The sequence below is a fragment of the Geotrypetes seraphini genome, chromosome 3 (assembly GCF_902459505.1).
Source record: "Geotrypetes seraphini chromosome 3, aGeoSer1.1, whole genome shotgun sequence".
Classification (NCBI taxonomy): Eukaryota; Metazoa; Chordata; class Amphibia; order Gymnophiona; family Dermophiidae; genus Geotrypetes; species Geotrypetes seraphini.
In genome coordinates this window covers 82,702,240-82,720,379 of record NC_047086.1, presented here as the reverse complement: position 1 = coordinate 82,720,379, position 18,140 = coordinate 82,702,240, and the positions used below count along the sequence as shown (strand labels likewise).

Below are 18,140 nucleotides of genomic sequence, written 5' to 3'. Positions count from 1 at the left end.
TCAGACAATGCAACGGGACAAAATGGCTAGTGTTCCTCAAGTGGCCCCTGAGATCACCGGACATTACTGTTTGTGACTTTTTTCTTTGGGGGTACGTGAAAGACCAATTCACTAAAGTCAGAATATCGTCCTGCATCATACTGTAAGAGAGGTTGAGCAAGTTCTCGAGTGACACTTTCTGGAGATAACCCTATTTGGCCAGCAGTTACGGAATGATGCAGGACGATATTCTCACTTGAAGGAATTTGGAGTAATTCCCTACACATAAGGTCTCGGAGAGGTAGCATATTCAAATTCCTCCGAGGAAGATCCGGTTTGGGTTGAAACGCTCAGATTAAGGAAGAGCGTCGGAAGTCCGAAATATATGTCAACGTTGATCGTGGAAAGATCCACAGACAAGTGTTGCCTTTCATGCATAAGATTTTTCTAGTTGTAGCACCTAGTTTTATTGGTATCTTTTTTGATAAAAATTAAAAGCTTAGAACACACGGTTAGGGAAAGGCCTGGCATAAATGATTATGGAGACATAAGATGTGAACTTGAAATGATATATACATCATAAGAAGTTTTGAAGACTGATGTCTGTACTTTTATGATATGCCCACCATTTATTTCATTATTTATATGTTAAAAAGGAAGATGCAATTGCTCTATTAGAAGAGATAAGGTGAGATAAATGTTGAAAAACAGCTGTTAAAACTTAAAAGTTATGATGACAATTAATGTTTATCCAAAGCTCTGCTTTATATAAATTATTTTGTGATCATCTTTGAGACCCATTTTTTGTTACTATAGGTAACTGTATTATTGACAGGTCTGCCAGGAGTTTTTTTTTTACACATGCAAAATATCTGTCCCAAGAAAAAAATCCCCAACTGCCGCTGCCGGCCTTCCCCGATGACCCGCTGACAATCACGTACCCCCTCCCCAGACAATCGTGGCAACCTACCCGAACCCCAAAAAGATGGCAGGAGGAATGCCCACTCCCTCCTGCCATGAAGGCCCTCCACCCCGAAGAAAAAGGCAGAAGGGATGCCCTCCCCCTGTCAGCTCCCTCTCCCCCATACCTTTAAGTCGGGAGTAGGAGGGGTGCCCAGTCAGCCTCTCCTCCAGCCTCTTCCTGCACAATGCGAGCCTTATGCCCCTCCCGGTTAATCATGTGATGCACGGGGAGGGGCCTAAGGCCCTGATTGGCTCAGGCACCTCAGGTTTCTCCCTTGGGAGGGACCTGAGGCATCTGAGCCAATCAGGGACTTCCTTAGGGAGAAGCCTAAGGAAGTCCCTGATTGGCCAAAACAATGGAGCCCAAGGCGCCTGAGCCAATCAGGGCCTTGGGCCCCTCCCTGTGCATCACATGATGCACCGGGGCGGGGCCTAAGGTCTGCGTTGCTGACGGTGGCCGGCGGAGGAGCAGGAGGGACTAAGCACCCCTCCTGCTCCCAACTTAAAGGTATGGGAAGGGGACCTGCCTGACCTGACAGCTGGGGGGGGTGCCAACGGCAGGAGGGAGTGGGCATTCCTCCTGCCATATCAGTTCAGTGGGGAGGGGTGATGGCAGGAGGAAGTGGGCATCCCTCCTGCCATATTCGCATGGCCATCCCTCCTGCCATTTTTTTTGCAATGAGGTTTTCCTTAAGAATGTCATCTCGTTTCATTTGAAGTTATTCGGATGTAGGTCTAAGCTAAGTGCTGATTTCCTTTCTGGACGGCTGAGGGGTTCTCTCAGTGAGGTTCTCTGCTTCTCTTATTGAACACACTAAGCATACCAAAAATTGAATCACTTTATATTTATGATATATTTATCACTTTTGATCTGTGCACATGTGACATCACATGCCCTATAATGGTGTGCAGGTGAAGTGGGTCACATTATTGCTCACTTGCCATTTGTGTTAAGCGCTGAATTGACTCTCACCTTATCGCTGACTTCTCACACTGAGGGTGCGCATATTCACATTTGAAAAATTAGATTGTGTAATTGATTTTCTTAGTGTGTTCATGAGAACCCATTGACTATTTCTTGCTTAACAACATTAGAAAATTATCTTCTTATTAGTGATTATTTCTCAATAGATATGGGTCATATAATGCTCACTCCACTGTTAAAAAAAATCCAGATTTAGACCCAACCTTAACTTCTCATTATTGTTCTATTGTGAATATACCTCTATTGACAAAGATAATAGAATCTATTGTTTCAAATCAACTTTCAAAATATTTGGATAAATTCTCTATTCTTCTCCCATTTCAACATGGATTTCGCCCAAACTGAGACCCTTCTTATCTCATTGGTAGCCAAAATTCAGAATCTCTTGTCGCAAGGTCGATTTGCTATTTTACTGCAATTTGACTTGTCTGCGACTTTTGATGTCGTTAATCATGACATCTTAATTCAGTTGTTAGCCAATATTGGTCTCGTTTGGGAACAAACCATAAAAATTTTTTCTTAGTGGTATTTAATTTCATGCACACAGAGAAAGCCCGTTCTTGGATTCTTGAAATGCAAGAATTAATATCTGCTGTGAAGTTTATTAATGTGCGCATGCTCAAGGCCTGAGAGTTCACATCGAACGTGAACTCTCACGTCGAACGTGAACTCTCAAGGCCCAGCACAGGAAGCAGATCTTCAGGCACCGGCACCACGCACAGGACATGCTGGTGCCGGTGCCGCTGTGGAGGCTACAGCAAAGTAAGAAGAGGGTTCGGGTGGGTTGGGAGAACCTCTGGTCGCGGCGGGGGGTGCCCGATGGCGACGGGGGGTGCGGATCGCAGGGGGGAGGGTGCTGGTTCGCAGGGGGGCCTTCGGGGGGAGCAATGCCGGTTCTCGTGGGGGGGGGGAGCAGCGCTGCTGGCCTCGGGGGGGAACCTATCAAAGCGAGTTTCCATTATTTCCTATGGGGAAACTCGCTTTGATAAACGAGCATTTTGGATTACGAGCATGCTCCTGGAACGGATTATGCTCGTAATCCAAGGTACCACTGTATTTGAATTTATCCTCCTTAGAATCGATTTTTACTTACGCAGATGATATTTTCATCTTACTTGAAGTTGATTCCTAATTAATAAACTTCACAGCAGATATTAATTTTTGCATTTCAAGAATCCAAGAACGGGCTTTCTCTGTGTGCATGAAATTAAATACCACTAAGACAAAATTTTTATGGTTTGTTCCCAAACGACACCAATTTGCCATCTTCACTGTTGTTAAATTCTGGCGATACTTTGAAGATTGAATTTTCATCAAAAATTGGGGGGGGGGGTTCGGGATTCTACTCTTTCTTTATCAAATCAAGTCAATAACATAACAAAAAAATGTTTTTTCAGTCTTCGGATGTTCAGAAGGGTTCATCATTTCTTTCATCAGCAACATTTCGGTGTTTTAGTTCAGGCAATTATACTGGGTCATCTGGATTATGCAAACTCTCTTTATATCAGTTTAAGTAAGTGTAACATGAAAAGGCTGCAACTCATTCAAAACACGGCGGCCAAATTGATATTTGGTAAGAGTAACTATGATCACGTTACTCCTTTGTTGAAAGCCTTGCACTGGCTTCCGGTTTATTGGAGAATCCAATTCAAATGTGTCAGTATAACATTTAAGGCTCCTTTTACTAAGCTGCGCTAGTGGTTTTAGCGCATACGCTAACGCCAGCATTGAGCTGGCGTTAGTTCTTGGCGCGGGGTTAGCCGTACGCTCTAAAAACGCTAGCGCACCTTAGTAAAAGGAGCCCTTAAAATTCTATATGGGAATTTTGTTCACCATTGATGCCTCTTTCACTTGATTCTTTACAGCCTCTGTCCTCTAGGGGAATTCATAAATTTAAACTAGCCTTCCCTTCTATTAAGGGAATCAAAGCTTTAGGTAAGATCTGTCAATCTTTTGCTTATTCCTTTGCAAAAATTTGGAATGATCTTCCTGCAGAAGTCAGATTCCTCTTCTCTGATAATTTTTTAGAAAATCTTAAAAATTTATCTACAGTGTTTCAGAAATTTCTTAACTGACTCTTCAACATAAAAAATGATTATAAATGATGATGCTTTTGCTCTAATAATTTGTTTTCCTTGTCCTATTATTTAGGGCTCCTTTTACAAAGCTGTGTTAGTGGTTTTATTGCATGCACCGGATTAGCGCGCGCTAGCCAGAAATCTACCGCCTGCTCAAAAGGAGGCGGTAGTGGCTAGCGCGTGTGGCTATTTAGCGCGCACTATTCCACGCGTTAAGGCCCTAGCACTGCTTTGTAAAAGGAGCCCTTAATCTTTTGTAAACCGAATTGAGCCCCTTCATTGGGATGAGTTGGTATAGAAGAACAAGGATTGGATTGGATTGGAAAATGTGCAGACAAAAACTGAACTGGAAACTCTAGAAGCCAGAATATACATGCTATATCTAGAGAAACAGAAACAGAAATGTATTTCCTCATGTACTCACCAAAACACAAATAAATCAAACACTACAAATTCCCAAAGCTGGTATATTTAGATCACTAAAACAACACTAAAATATTTTTTCTACCTTTGTTTTCTGGGCAGTTCTCCTCCATTGCTCTCATCTGTCGTGTTTTGCAGGGGCTGGGCTGGATTTAGCATGCATCACCAATTCTCCTGAAGGCAAGCACAGATCCATGATGGTCTCCCATGAGCCTGCAGAGATTGGCTAAAGACCCTTGGGAGGTACTCTCTATGTGTATATTCAGGCTACACTAGCTTTTGGCTCTTTCATTATTATTTTGGGGACCATCTATCAGTTTTAACAAATAAATAGCAAACAACTCTCTAAAAATGTCTGACACATGGGCATGAAGACCAAGCCTTGCCTTCAAAAAGCAGCCTAAAAATGAAATTGAAGGGTTATAAACTGTTTGCCTTCTCTCCTCATACTTCTTATCATTCAATTTATTACACATAATTCAAACATATTCTCCCCCTTTTTAACAGGAAAGAAGATAGCTGGTGTATATGTACAGCATTGCATACATCCATTAGATCTGTACAAATGATAAACGTAGTAGCAACACACCTGTTATGTTTGCCAATCAGATTTTAATACAGTAGGAATTTAAATGATTAGCGTTTTCTCTTATTTCTTTAAAATTACAATTGGTCCTAAGATAAATTGTCATACATATAAGAAATTCCCTAGGAGCAATTATTGCCATGCCTTAATATGAAAGACCAGGATAATCCTATTTAGACTGTGACATTCAAGATTTTCAGCAATGGAAAAGGAACACACATATTTCTGTTTGGCCATATTGCCCATCCAGAATAATTACTAAGCTCCACAATTCCTTCCTCTGTCCTTGTGCCATCAGTTATTGAATTCATATATTGTCCATATCTCTGCCACCACCACTGAATGACTTTGCCACACATCTACCACCCTTTCCATAAGGAAATAGTTCCTTACATTACTTCTAGGTGAGAGAGATCAGTAGGGGTGTGTCAGATGGACTTTGAATGTGAAATGGGGTAGGAGAAGGAGACTGGTGGGCAGAGTAAGGAGTTGGTGTATGGTGTGAAGAATCTGGAGGACTGTGAAATAAGTGGGAATCCTAAAATTCCAACCAAAATATCTTGAGTGCAAACTATCTTTGTTTTCACAAAAACAGATTATCAGCAAACAGATCAACATGATGTGTTTTCTAAAATATTTACTTTTATATAGTGACTGTGGTGATCATGGTGTAAAAATGTATCCACCTTTTTATGTGATATTCAGTGGTCCTATTTGTTTAGGTGGGACCACTGAATATGCAGTCCTAGACTTAAATAGACAGCATATCCATATACAGTTAGGACTATTATTTCTGCAATACCTCTACATAAATACATTTACGAGTCCAGAAAGCTATTGAATATTGCCACTATCTTTTTAGTTCAATTTGTTTATTAATTTTTAACAAATATAAGTAAATATAATGAATAACAAGTGTAGTTCACAAAGGTTTACATGTATGAACAATGAACAGAAATGTCCCATTGTGAAAGCATTATCAAAATAAGGATTATCAAAATATATTGCCACTATCTTAATAATAAATGTCCCTGCTCTTGAAATTCCCTGGTTCCATCCTAAATCTAAATACAGTAGATGCATTTTAGCAGGACAATAAGGTGTCCACTGAAAACTTATCTATTACCCAGCAGTGAATTTTTAAAAAATTCACTTATGCTGTTAGCATTGTGTGCAGACCACAAAAGTGCTTTAGAATATTGACCATTTTAACTGGCTGGAAACGGCTCCTGGGTGGTTAAATTGCTTGTTTGGATCTAACCCAGACATGGGCAACTCCGGTCCTCAAGGGCCGGAATCCAATCGGGTTTTTAGGATTTCCCCAATGAATATGCATTGAAAGCAGTGCATTCAAATAGATCTCATGCATATTCATTGGAGAAATCCTGAAAACCCGGTTGGATTCCGGCCCTCGAAGAATATGAGTGAATAAAATTACGCCAGGTGCACACCTGGCTGGGCCTCCGCGTGTGTGGATCACTGGACTTGATGGACCGAAGGTCTGATCCGGAGATGGCAGTTCTTATGTTAACTACTCATTGGCACTTAACTGATTCATGCCACTGAAAATATCAGACTAGCACCCAACTCAAAACCATTTGGGGGAGAGCATTCTGGTGGTGTTGATATTCAGCACTTAACTGGCCAAGGTAACCACATAAATAGGATCACATAAAAGTCAGTCCTATCTTTATGCGAATCACTATAGTTGCTTAAGTACTCAATATTACTTTTAACTGGCTGTGGTTTTATTGGTTTCATAAACCCAGAAATTCAATGTTGGAACTAGTCTCAGACATGGCCCAGCATTGAATTTCCAGACATGACACCAATGGTGATCAGCAAAATGCTGCGAGACGCCAGTTGAATATCAAGCCTGTAGTTTCTAAATAGAACATTTGATAAAGCTTCGCTGTTTTAACCTGATAAAGTATTGAAACAGAGTTATATTATATTTAATAGAACAAATATTTCCAATGAATTGTTTCTACTGATGTTGTTTTGATAGATGAAATCGGGGGAAACCCCCAATGAATTGTTTCTACTGATGTTGTTTTGATAGATGAAATCGGGGGAAACCCCAAAAACGCAGTCTACTCACACCTCCATCAGGGGCAATAGTGAACCTCACATGAGTGATGACCTCATGCAGTTGTATTGAATTACTTTCAAAGAAATGCCTCTTGTGAGGTTTAAGCTGAAAAGACAAAAAAATATGTATGCTTATACAGTAACCCTTGTAACAGAGAGTATGTTAAGTTTAAGCAGTAACACAAAGCATAAAGCCTCATGGAATATCAGTACATGGGTGCTGCACTTCCTGTGGGACTATCACATGGCCTGCCATGCTGCCATAGAGTATATTGCTGTCAGTATTGGCAGGTGGTGAACAAAATTAGTGATATGAGAGTAGAGTCTCCTCATCCATTTCTTCTCTTTCTTTCACTTTTCCTGACCTCTGTCATATCTCTCCTCCCCAGTTTCACCTTATCTGTCATACAGTAGGAGATCTCGGCTATAAGTGATTGGTTTACTGGTAGTAGAAGCTCTGTGAGAAGAGTGTGATGCAGTGGTTAGAGCTACAGCCTCAGCACCCTGAGGTTGTGGGTTCAAACCTCATGCTGCTCCTTGTGACCTTGGATAAGTCATGTAATCCTCCACTGTCCCAGGCACATTAAATAGATCATGAGCCCACCGGGTCAGATAGGGAGAATGCTTGAAGTACTTGTTTGTACTGTAAACTGCTTTGAGTGTGATGGTTGGTATACAAGTCCCAATCCCTCTCCCATCTAGTGTCCAGAGTAGTAACAACAACATGGGATCTATTCCTCTGAGCTGGGAAAAGCTAGACTGCTGTTCCACCTGCACTCCTTCCCTCCTGCAAAGGTTTAAGCATGGAGTAACTGGGCTAATTGTGGGCCAGATTCAATCGCTGTTGGTCGCTTCTCTGGCTGATTTTCCAACAGCGATTGAATTACTATCAAGTTTGCATGCAAATGATTTGCACACCCTCCTGCCATGAAAGAGGCAAACTGGGTGGAGAGGAGGAGGGGTGCCGACACCCCCACCAACATGGCGCCTGAGGTGGACTGCCCCCCCTCGCTCCCCCTTACTACACCATTGAGTGGCCCTGCAGGATCAGGCCACACAAGTACGTTTATGGACTAATTTTATGTTGCCTTTTTCCTCCTACATATGAATGGAACAGGACTCCTGAGCTAACCGCTTTAATAAATGCTCTTTTCCTTTACCTGCAACTGTGGTATGGCTCTAGTCTTATCTGGACACCAGGCCTGCCCTTGTTCACGTTTCCAAATATCTTTTCTAGTCAATTGTCATGTCAACATTTTATTTCTCTTGCCCTCTTGTTTGCAGATGAGGAAAATTACCCATTTCTGTTTACAAGTGACCTAGTGGTGGAGCTATTTTCTCAGCACCCTGAGGTTGTGAGTTTGATCTCAGCCTGTTCACTCTGGGCAAGTCACTTAACCCTCTATTGCCCCAGGTACCACAGTTAAATTGCGAGTCTGCCGAGACAGATGAGAAAAATACTTAAGAGTGCCCGATTACTGGAGGACGTGGATCCAAGATGGCTGCTGACTAGAAGTGTTTGGTAACACGCATCTAGACCGAGCTGTGCCCCGCTAACAATTTACCTTAGGCGGCTTGTGCTGCCTAGGGAAATCTTTCCTTTTGCCGCGATCTGAAAAGGAGAGGCAGGAGTGCTGCTGGCGCCTCGTGGCGCTCTGGAGTGCCTATTTCAGCAACATTGAGGAGCTGCAGCGATACTGCCGAAGACAAGCCCGCTGAGGATGCTGGGTACTGATGAAACCGGAATGATTCCTCTTGGGCCTCACACCACCTTGAGTCCCGAGGTTAGAGCTCCATTTCTGCAGCCCCAGACTGCCAGTTCTCCCAGGGGCGAGGAAACCCCAGAGGATTGGGCGTTCCTCTCTCCAGAGGCAAGCAGTCTACCACCGGGGATTCTGATAGGTGAGTTCCCTATCCAGGGAAACTGAAGAGAAGTTTGGGGCAGTTCCAGCTTTAGGAGGTGGCTTAATCCAGAGGGAAAAAGGCCAGGAAACAAATGGTAAGCACTTTTGTCCTCAAATACAAGCTTCCTTTTGGAAAAGACCTCCTGAGGTGACATTAGAGTCCCCATGGGACTTGGTAGCAAATTTTGGCAAGGCAATTACGGTAGTCCCAATTTCCAGAGAATAGAAAAAATATTGTCCCAGCATTCAGAAGAGCTGGAAATAATTAAATCCGATTTGACTGTCTCTAAAATCTCAGTTCAAAAAGTTGAACAAGATATGAAATCCGCTAAACAATTACAGGAGTCTTTAATTAAGGACAATTTGAATCTTAGAAGGAAAGTAGAGACACTTGAAAACTATTCTCAAAATAACAATCTGAGACTAATAAATTTTCCAAGAGTACAAACGGTGAAGTCTCAGAAGAAAATTTGCCTCCATTTTCTCAGGTGTACTAAATCCTTACCTCAACAACAAATAAAATCCACTGAACAAGTGATGAACTTTTCGGAGATTCTGGAGACATCAGATGCAGAAGTAGCAACTCCTACATCATTGATCTTAACACTAGCTCTTCCTATAGACAAAGCGTGGTTATTGAGACTTTTCCTTAAAAATAAACATAAAGAATTTCTAGGATGTAAAATTCAAATATTCCCTGATCTTTCAAGAGAACGCCGACGTGAGTTTCTTCTTTTAAGACCAGGGGTCATCGCATTAGGAGCTACGTTTTACTTAATATATGTAAATATATAATTTGCTGCCATTCTATTAAGTATGTTTTTTTCGAGCCTCAGCAAGTAACTGCATTCTTGGCTTTATCTTGTTTGGATGGAGATAAATCTTGAGCTCTATAGAACAAAATTGCAACTCCAGTTCCAGCAGTCTAGTCTATAGCACATCTTATGTTGTATAGAATTATACTTTTCCTTTTGATTCGCCTATAAGAACCTCTTGGACCCACATGGAGGACTTGAGTTAATTTGACCATTTTGTTATTTTCTTTGTTTCTTCTTTCTAAAGTGTGGGTGTTTCACACTTTGATATTGTAAAAGTTATTGGTTAAATACGCTTTCTGTACAAGTTGTACTTGGTAAAAATTTTTGAAAATCAATCAATCAATAAATTTTAAAAAAGAGTGCCCGATTACTATTGAAAAAAACAAACAAACATAAACCAGATTAGGTGAATCTCTTCAAGAAAAGGCAGTTAATAAATCCAAATAAATATATAGTAGTTACAAGCATTCCTTTTCTAGAATTGTCATACCCTTCTGTGCCATAATGAAGTTCCTAAGTTAATCATACTTGAATCCTAAATTCCCATTCACAAAAAGTTGAAGAAATATTTTCATTTAGCACTGAATATACAGGCAGGCAGAAAGTTTAAACAGGGGTTTTGGAGTTTAATTTAAAAAAAAAAACCTGAATACATTAAGACAACCTACCTTGGTTGCAGGAAGAAGTAGTTTCCACTTCACATCTGACTTAATATTCCATTTTTGCTTAACGGCTTCATTTTCTTCTTCTGGAGTCAAAATATATGCATCAATTTTGCAAGAATCTGGGTAGTTGCCTAGTAGAAATGCAATTTATGAAAACAGTACAGTTAGGAGATTTTAAAAACACAATACTGCTAATAGAAATCAAATTGTTTTCAAATTGCTGTGGGTTCGTGCATTATATGATTATTTTTAAGAGGAAAATGTTCAGAAAGGCATCTAATTGGCACTCTGTGTGTACTTCACAATTCCAGCTGATATTTTAGGCACAATTCTTGAGTATACTATGGTTGAATATTGGTTTAAATGTTCTTAAAAGTATGCATGTAAAGTAACACCATCTTAATGATTAAAAGTATACAAATATTAGCCTACCTATGTATGTATATGAAACATAAATGTTGTGACCTAGCACCCCCTAGTAGGCTGCTTGTGGTAGGGCCTGCTCCTTACATTGGGGATGTGCTAATAGCAGAGGTTCCCAATCTGCTTTTTTCAGGTTCAGACAAAACCACTATCAAAAGTGTCTGACCACTTTCGGTAAAAACAAACTGCAGCCAAAACCGAAACCAAAAACTAAAGTTTGTGTGAATGTGAACCAATGAGGCTCACTGAGAACTATCAAAGCTTGCAGTCGACAGCCCTTTGCTAAACTAGGGTTACCAGAGATCTGGGAAAACCAGGACATGTCCTATTTTTAGAGGACTGTCCATATACCCAGACGGACTTTCTAAAACCTGGAAGTTTCTCTGGGTATTGGAAAGCCTTGACAAGCTCCGGCCACATCTGAAGGGCCTCTTAGCATGCGCGGATGATGTCACACACATCTGCGCATGCTCCAGGCCCTCCAGATGTGGCCAAAGCTTGCCAGGGAAGAAGAAAGGAAGCTGTGAGGGCGGGGCTGGGGGTGGATTGGAGCAGGGCTGAAGGTGGAGCTGGGGCAGAACAGGATGAGGCCATGTGTCCGGGGTTTTGTGGCCCAAAATATGGTAACCATATGCTAAATCTCACCAAACAAATATTCAATAATATTATGCCAGGAACAGGGACCTAATCGTATTGAAAAATGGAGAAAAAGACCTCCAGTATTTCCAAGGATAAATATCTTCTGGATGTCTCTATGTCAGCTTCAAAGCTTCTATAGGAAATACATCCTTGGCCAAAAAAACTCCATTGGTCAGTGAAGCAGTAGCTCTTTTTCACGATAGTTTCCCCTGATTAAGTGATTTAGCGAAACAGGGCCTTGTTGCGAAATCTATGGACTATTGTAATAGTGCTTTTGGAAGACAAAACAAAGTTTGACACTGGATGCATCTTCAACAAGTAGATTTCTACTGTGACTCTTTTTCTACCGGAGCGGGGACATTTATACAGATAAGTACTTGCTTATTTACCTTTTGAATGGTTTTTGCATATAAGTGCTTTGGAAGGGTTTTTGTATACCTGAAGTGAATTGAATAGAGTAAATTATCCCAGGACAAGCAGGCAGTATATTCTCTACATGTGGGTGACGTCATCTACAGAGCCCCCTAGCGGACGTTCTCGCAAGCAGACTTGCTTGAAGATCATCAAACTTGCGAGTGGACCGCACATGTGCGAGTGCCCCTCCTGCCCGACCTAGGGCATGCGTCTCCTCAGCGTGGCCTTAGTTCTATGTTTTCTGCGGAGCCAGAAGCCCTGCTCCCTTGCTTCGTGCGAATTCATTGTGCCTCTTTGCACCGCGGCTTACTTTTTTTGTTTTTGGGTGAGTCGCTGTGCTCGCGTCTTTGTTTTTCACTTTGTGTCTTTTTGACCAGGCCGCAGGTCTTGATTAGGCCGCCTGACCTCGCGGGGCCGCGGCTGTACTTTTTATTATGTCCTGGCCTCGTACCGGGTTTAAAAACTGCACTAAGTGCAACTGGGTGATCTCCATCACCGACCCCCATCGTTGGTGTGTGGAGTGCCTGGGTGCGGATCACCGCACCGAGTCTTGCCCGCGTTGTGCGACTTTGCAACTGCGGGCTCTTCGTTGGAGGGTGGCCAAGATTCTCCAACTCTTTGGCCCGATGGATCCTGCGGTACAGGCCTCAAGCTCGGCCTCGGCACCGTTGTTGGGTGTCTCGGCCTCGAAGTCCCCCTCAGGCTCAAAGGCTCCGGCCTCGGCTCCTCCTGCCCAGCCTCGGGTAGGTCTCCTCTTTCCTGCTCAGGTGTGCCGGCAAAGAAGCCTACCTCGGAGTCCCATTTGAGTGTCGCCTCGTCGGCCTCTTCGAGACATCATTCGAAGCGTGCCTCCTCACGTAGGGAATACTCTTCCTCGAGGTTGTCCCCGAAGGAGCGCACTGCTGCACCTCCGACCCAACATCCTTTGGTCTCGGTGCCTATGTTCGAGGACATGCTTAAGGCTATCCTTACTACGCAGATTTCCTCGGTTGTGAGCCAGCTGGTCCCGACCTCAACTCAACTGGTCCCGGTCTCGACCCAGTCCCGGTCTGACCAGCCTGGGCGTTCTTCCATTGTACCTCAGGACCATGCCCACAAGACTCGCAGACTGCCCTCAAGTGATTCTTCGGAGTCGGGGCCTATGGCTTTTCGGGGGTCCAGGAATGGGCCTCGGTTTTCGCCCTCTACTTTGTCAAAGCTTGCCCCTTCTAAAAAGCTGCGGTCTTCTCCGCCCCTTTGGGGCAGGTCTCCAACTGCGAGGGCCGCGGGGCCTGTGCTAGCCTCAGAGTTGGAAATTAGTTCTCTTTCCCCGGCAAGGCAGATGGCCACCTCCCAGGGGTCTTCCTCGAGACCTGTAGGGAAGTTTTGTTTGCCCCGTCCTCACTGACTCAGACTCCAGGATCCTCCCTGATCCACCTTCCACAGGGCCATTCTTCGACACCCCCAAGGCAGTTCAGTCGAGCCTCCTCGATCTCTCGTTCGTGAGACTCCGAGGCTCCGGCATATTATTCGAGGGACGTCTCCCCCTCTTTCTCTGCTGCCCCCAGATCTCGCTCGGGGTCACCTCAGGAGGACGAGTCTACTTCTCGAAACTCCTCCTTTACTCGTTTCATTTCTGATATGGGTAAGGTCCTGCAACTAGATCCTCCAGTCTGAGTCCCGTTATACCTAGGAATACCTGGCGGAGATGGGTGTTCCTCATTTGCCCCGCGAGGCACTGCGCTTGCCGCTGCATCAGATTCTCCGGCAGACATTTCTCGGAAACCTGGAGACGCCTTATGCGGTTACTGCTATCCCCTCCAAGATGGAGTCCCGTTACCGGACTATACCAATCAAGGGCTTTGAGAATTCTCAGCTCTCCCACCAATCCTTGAAAAAGTCCAACCCCTCCTTGATCGGTGGGAGGGCCTGCGCTTGTCCTGGATGGGAAGGATCAGTGCTCTGCGTATGAATGTTTTACCCCATTTTTTGTATCTGTTTTCCTGTTTGCCTCTCTCAGTCCCCAAACAATTTTTGCTCCGGCTTCAGCGCCGGGCTTTTCTTTATATCTGGAATCATAAGCCACCCCGGATTCGGAGGGAGCATATGTATTGGGATAGGCAGCATGGAGGTATGGAAGTCCCAGATTTTTTGACCTATTATCAAGCTGCCCAGCTTCAGGTTTTGTTTCATTGGGCTTTTTCATCTCGTCGTTGGGTCTCTTTAGAGCGGGAGTTGCAACCCACGTATCCCCTTGCTGCACTGCCGTGGCTTCCTTTAGAGACTATTTGTGCAGTGCAGCGAGAGGCTCCTTATTGTATGGCCTGCACTCTCCACCTGTGGGGTCAGGTGCAACGGACTTGGTTTTCGAGACAGTGCTATTTTTATGCTCCGAACTTTCTTCCTGCCCAAACTTCAGGGATTTTCTGCCGATGGGAGAACAGTGGACTTCGAGTATTGGGCCAGTTGTTTCTACAGGGCGAGTTGATCCCCTTTTCTGCACTACAGGCTGTCTATGATCTCCCGTCGGCGGATGTTTCTGCTTATACCAAACTTAGGGATTTTTTTGCGCAGGCGAGTACTTCAGAATGGGAAAGGGCAGATTCGGCCTTTCTTCAGGTATTCCGCTTGGGCTCGGGAGTGGGGCTTATTTCCCGCTTGTATAAAGCTTTATTGTATAGTCGCCCCCAAACTCATTCCTATGAACATAAATGGGAGGCCCTATTGGGGATCTCACTGGGTTTGTCGCAGTGGGACCATCTTTATACTCAGTTGCTGCGGGTAACTTTAGCCGCTCCCTTGGTAGAACAGGGATATAAAATGCTCTTTCAGTGGTATTACACTCCTGAGTGATTGTATTGTTGGTTTGCCCATGGCAATGGCCTTTGCTGGAGAGGCTGTGGGGTGGATGGAACCTTTGCGCATGTCTGGTGGGATTGCCCTAGGGTGGTTCTCTTTTGGGTGATGGTTCAACAGTTTGTGTCTGAGATATTGCATACCCCTGTACCATTGCATACGGATGTGTTTTTGCTTAATTATCCTGCTCAGGGGTTGGATGGTAACCCTGCTCACTTCGTGGCCTTGGTGACCACGGGGGCTATATTATGTGTGGCCCGGTTTTGGAAACGGCCTAATCTCCCTGCAAAGTCAGATCTTCTCCTTAAACTAGATGATATATATTTAATGTCCAAACTGACCACTTTGCGGTCCGATACCTGTGGTACCTTTATTCATGTATGGAGTGCATATGGCAAATGGAGGGGCTTTGTATAGCGGTTTGACCGTGGCACAGGGTAATCACCTCCTAATTGTTTTGAGTTGTGACAACCCTTGGTTGGGGGAGTGGGAGATTGTTTTTTTTTGCTGGGGGTTGTTTTCTTGTATTGCAGTTGGCATTCTGCCTGTGTTTGTTTTGTGTTCGTTAAATAAAATGTTAAAAAAATTTTTTTTTTAAAGTCCAACCCCTCAAAGATGTACGCCACGGTCCCTCCGGGCTGGGAAGGCCATACGATGGACAAGATTGGTCGCCGTCTTTATCAAAATTCAATGATGGCGACCCGTGTCCTCAACTATAATTTTACCTTCATGTCCTATCTCTGCTTCTGTGTGGACACCCTCCACTCGTTCCAGGCGGCCGTGCCGGCTTCTCGGTGTCAGGAGTTCCATCTTCTTGAGGAGATGCTCTCCCAGCTCCACCTCTATATGTTTCAGGCGACTTACAATGCTTTCGAGTTGTCCTTGATAGTCACGGCTTTTGTGATTGCTATGCATTGCCTCGCCTGGCTCAGGATTGTGGATATGGACCCCAACCTCCAGGATCATCTGGCCAATCTCCCTTGTGTGGGACATGAGCTCTTTGATGATTTCATTGAGGCGGCCACCAAGCGCATCTCGGAACACGAGCGGTTTTTCACCTCTCTGGTGAGACTTAAGCCGAAGACTCCTCTGGCTCGGCAATACAAAATTCCGCTTCGGAGGTACCCGCAGAAATCTACTCCTACTTTCTCTCAGCCGCCTTCGAAGTGACCGCCACAACAGCAGCAGCGTCCTGCCACCGGCTCCGGCAAAGCTTGGGCCGTCTTTTTGACAATTCCTGTCCTAGCCCGCTGGCTCCCTTCCTTCTGGAGCCTTCCCCCCTTCCCATCGGGGGTCATCTCCATCATTTCTATCCTCAGGGGAAAGTCTTGCCACCGACAGTTGGGTACTTTCCATTGTCCGGGAGGGGTACTCCCTTCACTTCAGTCGCGTACCCCCGGACCTTCCACCAAAAAAGTTTCCTTCTGCAAAGCTCAACTGCCTCTTCTTCTGCAGGAAGCTCAGGCCCTCCTTCATCTTCGGGTGGTCAGATCAGTGGAATACAGGGTTTTATTCCCGGTACTTTCTGGTACCCAAGAAGATGGGAGATCTGATCAAGGAAAGGTTCAGAATGCTCACCCTTCCTACGTTGTATCTCCTGATGGATGAAGGGGACTGGCTGTGCTCTCTGGACCTCAAGGAGGTTTACACGCACATTCCGATCCATCCAGCCTCTCGCTGGTATCTGAGATTTATCCCAGGACAAGCAGGCAGGCTATTCTCACATATGGGTGACGTTATCAGCGGAGCCCGGATGCAGAAGCTCGCAAGCAGACTTGCTTGAAAAAACCAGAAGTTTCGAGTCGACCGCACCGCACATGTGCGAGTGCCTTCCCACCCAGCGTAGGGCGCGTCTTCTCAGTTTTCCGCGGAGCCTCTCTGCGTTTAACTTCGTTACTTCGTGCCTTCTCTGAACCGCAGTTTGTATTTTTCTTCACGAATCGCTGTTCGTACTTTATTTCTTTTATTTATAGTTAAAAAATTTTCAATCTTCCATCCGACTGCCAGGGCAGGCCACTCGGCCGCAGCCCAAGGGCATCGATTTTGTGGCGGCCGTTTTTCCTTCTATGTCCCGGCCAATAACGGGCTTCAAGAAGTGTAGCTAGTGCCAGCATACGATTTCCCTTACGGAGCCACACCGTCGGTGCCTCAAGTGCCTTGGGCCGGATCATCAACCGAAGTCGTGCGAGCACTATGCTACTCTTCAACCTCGAGCCCTTAAACGTTTTTGGTGGAGAAGCTCTTCGGGATGGATTCTTCCTCCAATCCCTCGACTTCGAAGGCGACCTCACCTTCAACCGAGACTCCTCCTGCTTCTACTGCTTCCACCTCGAGCCTCATCAGACCTTCGTCGTTTGCAACAGCTCTTTCTTCAACAACATCTGCTGTATCTTCCCCTGTTGTCTCAGGTCAGATAGCTCAGCAGAAAGTTCCAGCGGTGGTGCTTAAAGTGCCTAAGACTTCCAAGTCGAAGCACATTTACACTGCCTCGGTGGAACCTCCAGCCAAAACAGGTGGTCCGGTTTCAGACGCGGATCCATCCTTGCCGGCTTCTTTCCAGACCATGTTGGAGAAGCAATTCATTCAGTTCCTTACTAATATGGGACCGAAGCTTCTTCCTCTTATCCAGCCTGGGCATTCTGCAGACTCCCGCGAGGTCGAGTCGCTTCCTTTGTCTCAGTCTGAGCTTGCACACTCTTTGCAGGGAGCAGAGTCTCTGCGAATGTCTGGTCTGGCATCTAAGCATGTAAAGCAAGGAGCAGAACCTTTGCAAGTGTTTCGGCAAGAATCCTCACACTCTATACAAGGAGCAGAGTCTTTGGGAGTGCATCGAGGTTCCTCCATCAAGCCTCTGGAGCTTTGATCTATCCAGTCCTTTCTGTTCTTTGGTGGCATCGGCTACTTCTGTCTCCGAGGCGAAGTCTCCTCGATCTTCGAGATCTGCTTCCAAGCACCGTTCTCACCGACGATCGAGGCCTTCATCGAGGCTTACTTCAAGGCATAGTTCTTCTAAAGAACGTCCCTCTTCCACTAAGCCTCAATCTTCTACTTCGACTAGACCGCTTACTCCTCGATCGAGGTCTCCACTTCCACACCTCGAGGATGCAGCGGTTTCGATTGCTTCGTCCAAGTCTCCATATTCTTTTGATGCCTTTTTTCCTGCCGAAGCTTAATCTTCAACCCAGGCTGCTTCAACGTCCTTGAGTCCTTCAGAGCGATGGCGGCGTCTGTTGCTTTCCTCCGCTCGACTCCGATTGAGGAAATCTGCAAGGCTGCCACTTGGTCCTCGGTTCATACGTTCACCTCTCACTATTGTCTGGATGCTTTCTCCAGGCGT

The 18,140-nt window shown here is 44.9% G+C and overlaps 1 protein-coding gene across 3 annotated transcripts in view; it reads right to left on the bottom strand.

Moving 5' to 3' along the window:
• Positions 1-6,425: 6,425 nt before the first annotated feature.
• ALLC (allantoicase) overlaps positions 6,426-18,140 on the bottom strand; it is an 83,307-nt gene continuing 71,592 nt past the window's right edge. For 2 of the 3 annotated variants that reach the window (XM_033939012.1, XM_033939014.1), the window contains exons 11-12: positions 10,496-10,623; positions 6,426-7,211 (exon numbers count right to left, since the gene is read on the bottom strand). In XM_033939012.1, coding sequence (XP_033794903.1) covers positions 7,056-7,211; positions 10,496-10,623 — 284 coding nt within the window. In that variant the 3' untranslated portion in view covers positions 6,426-7,055. The remainder of the gene's footprint in view (positions 7,212-10,495; positions 10,624-18,140) is intronic. The other variant, XM_033939013.1, reaches the window with a different exon arrangement.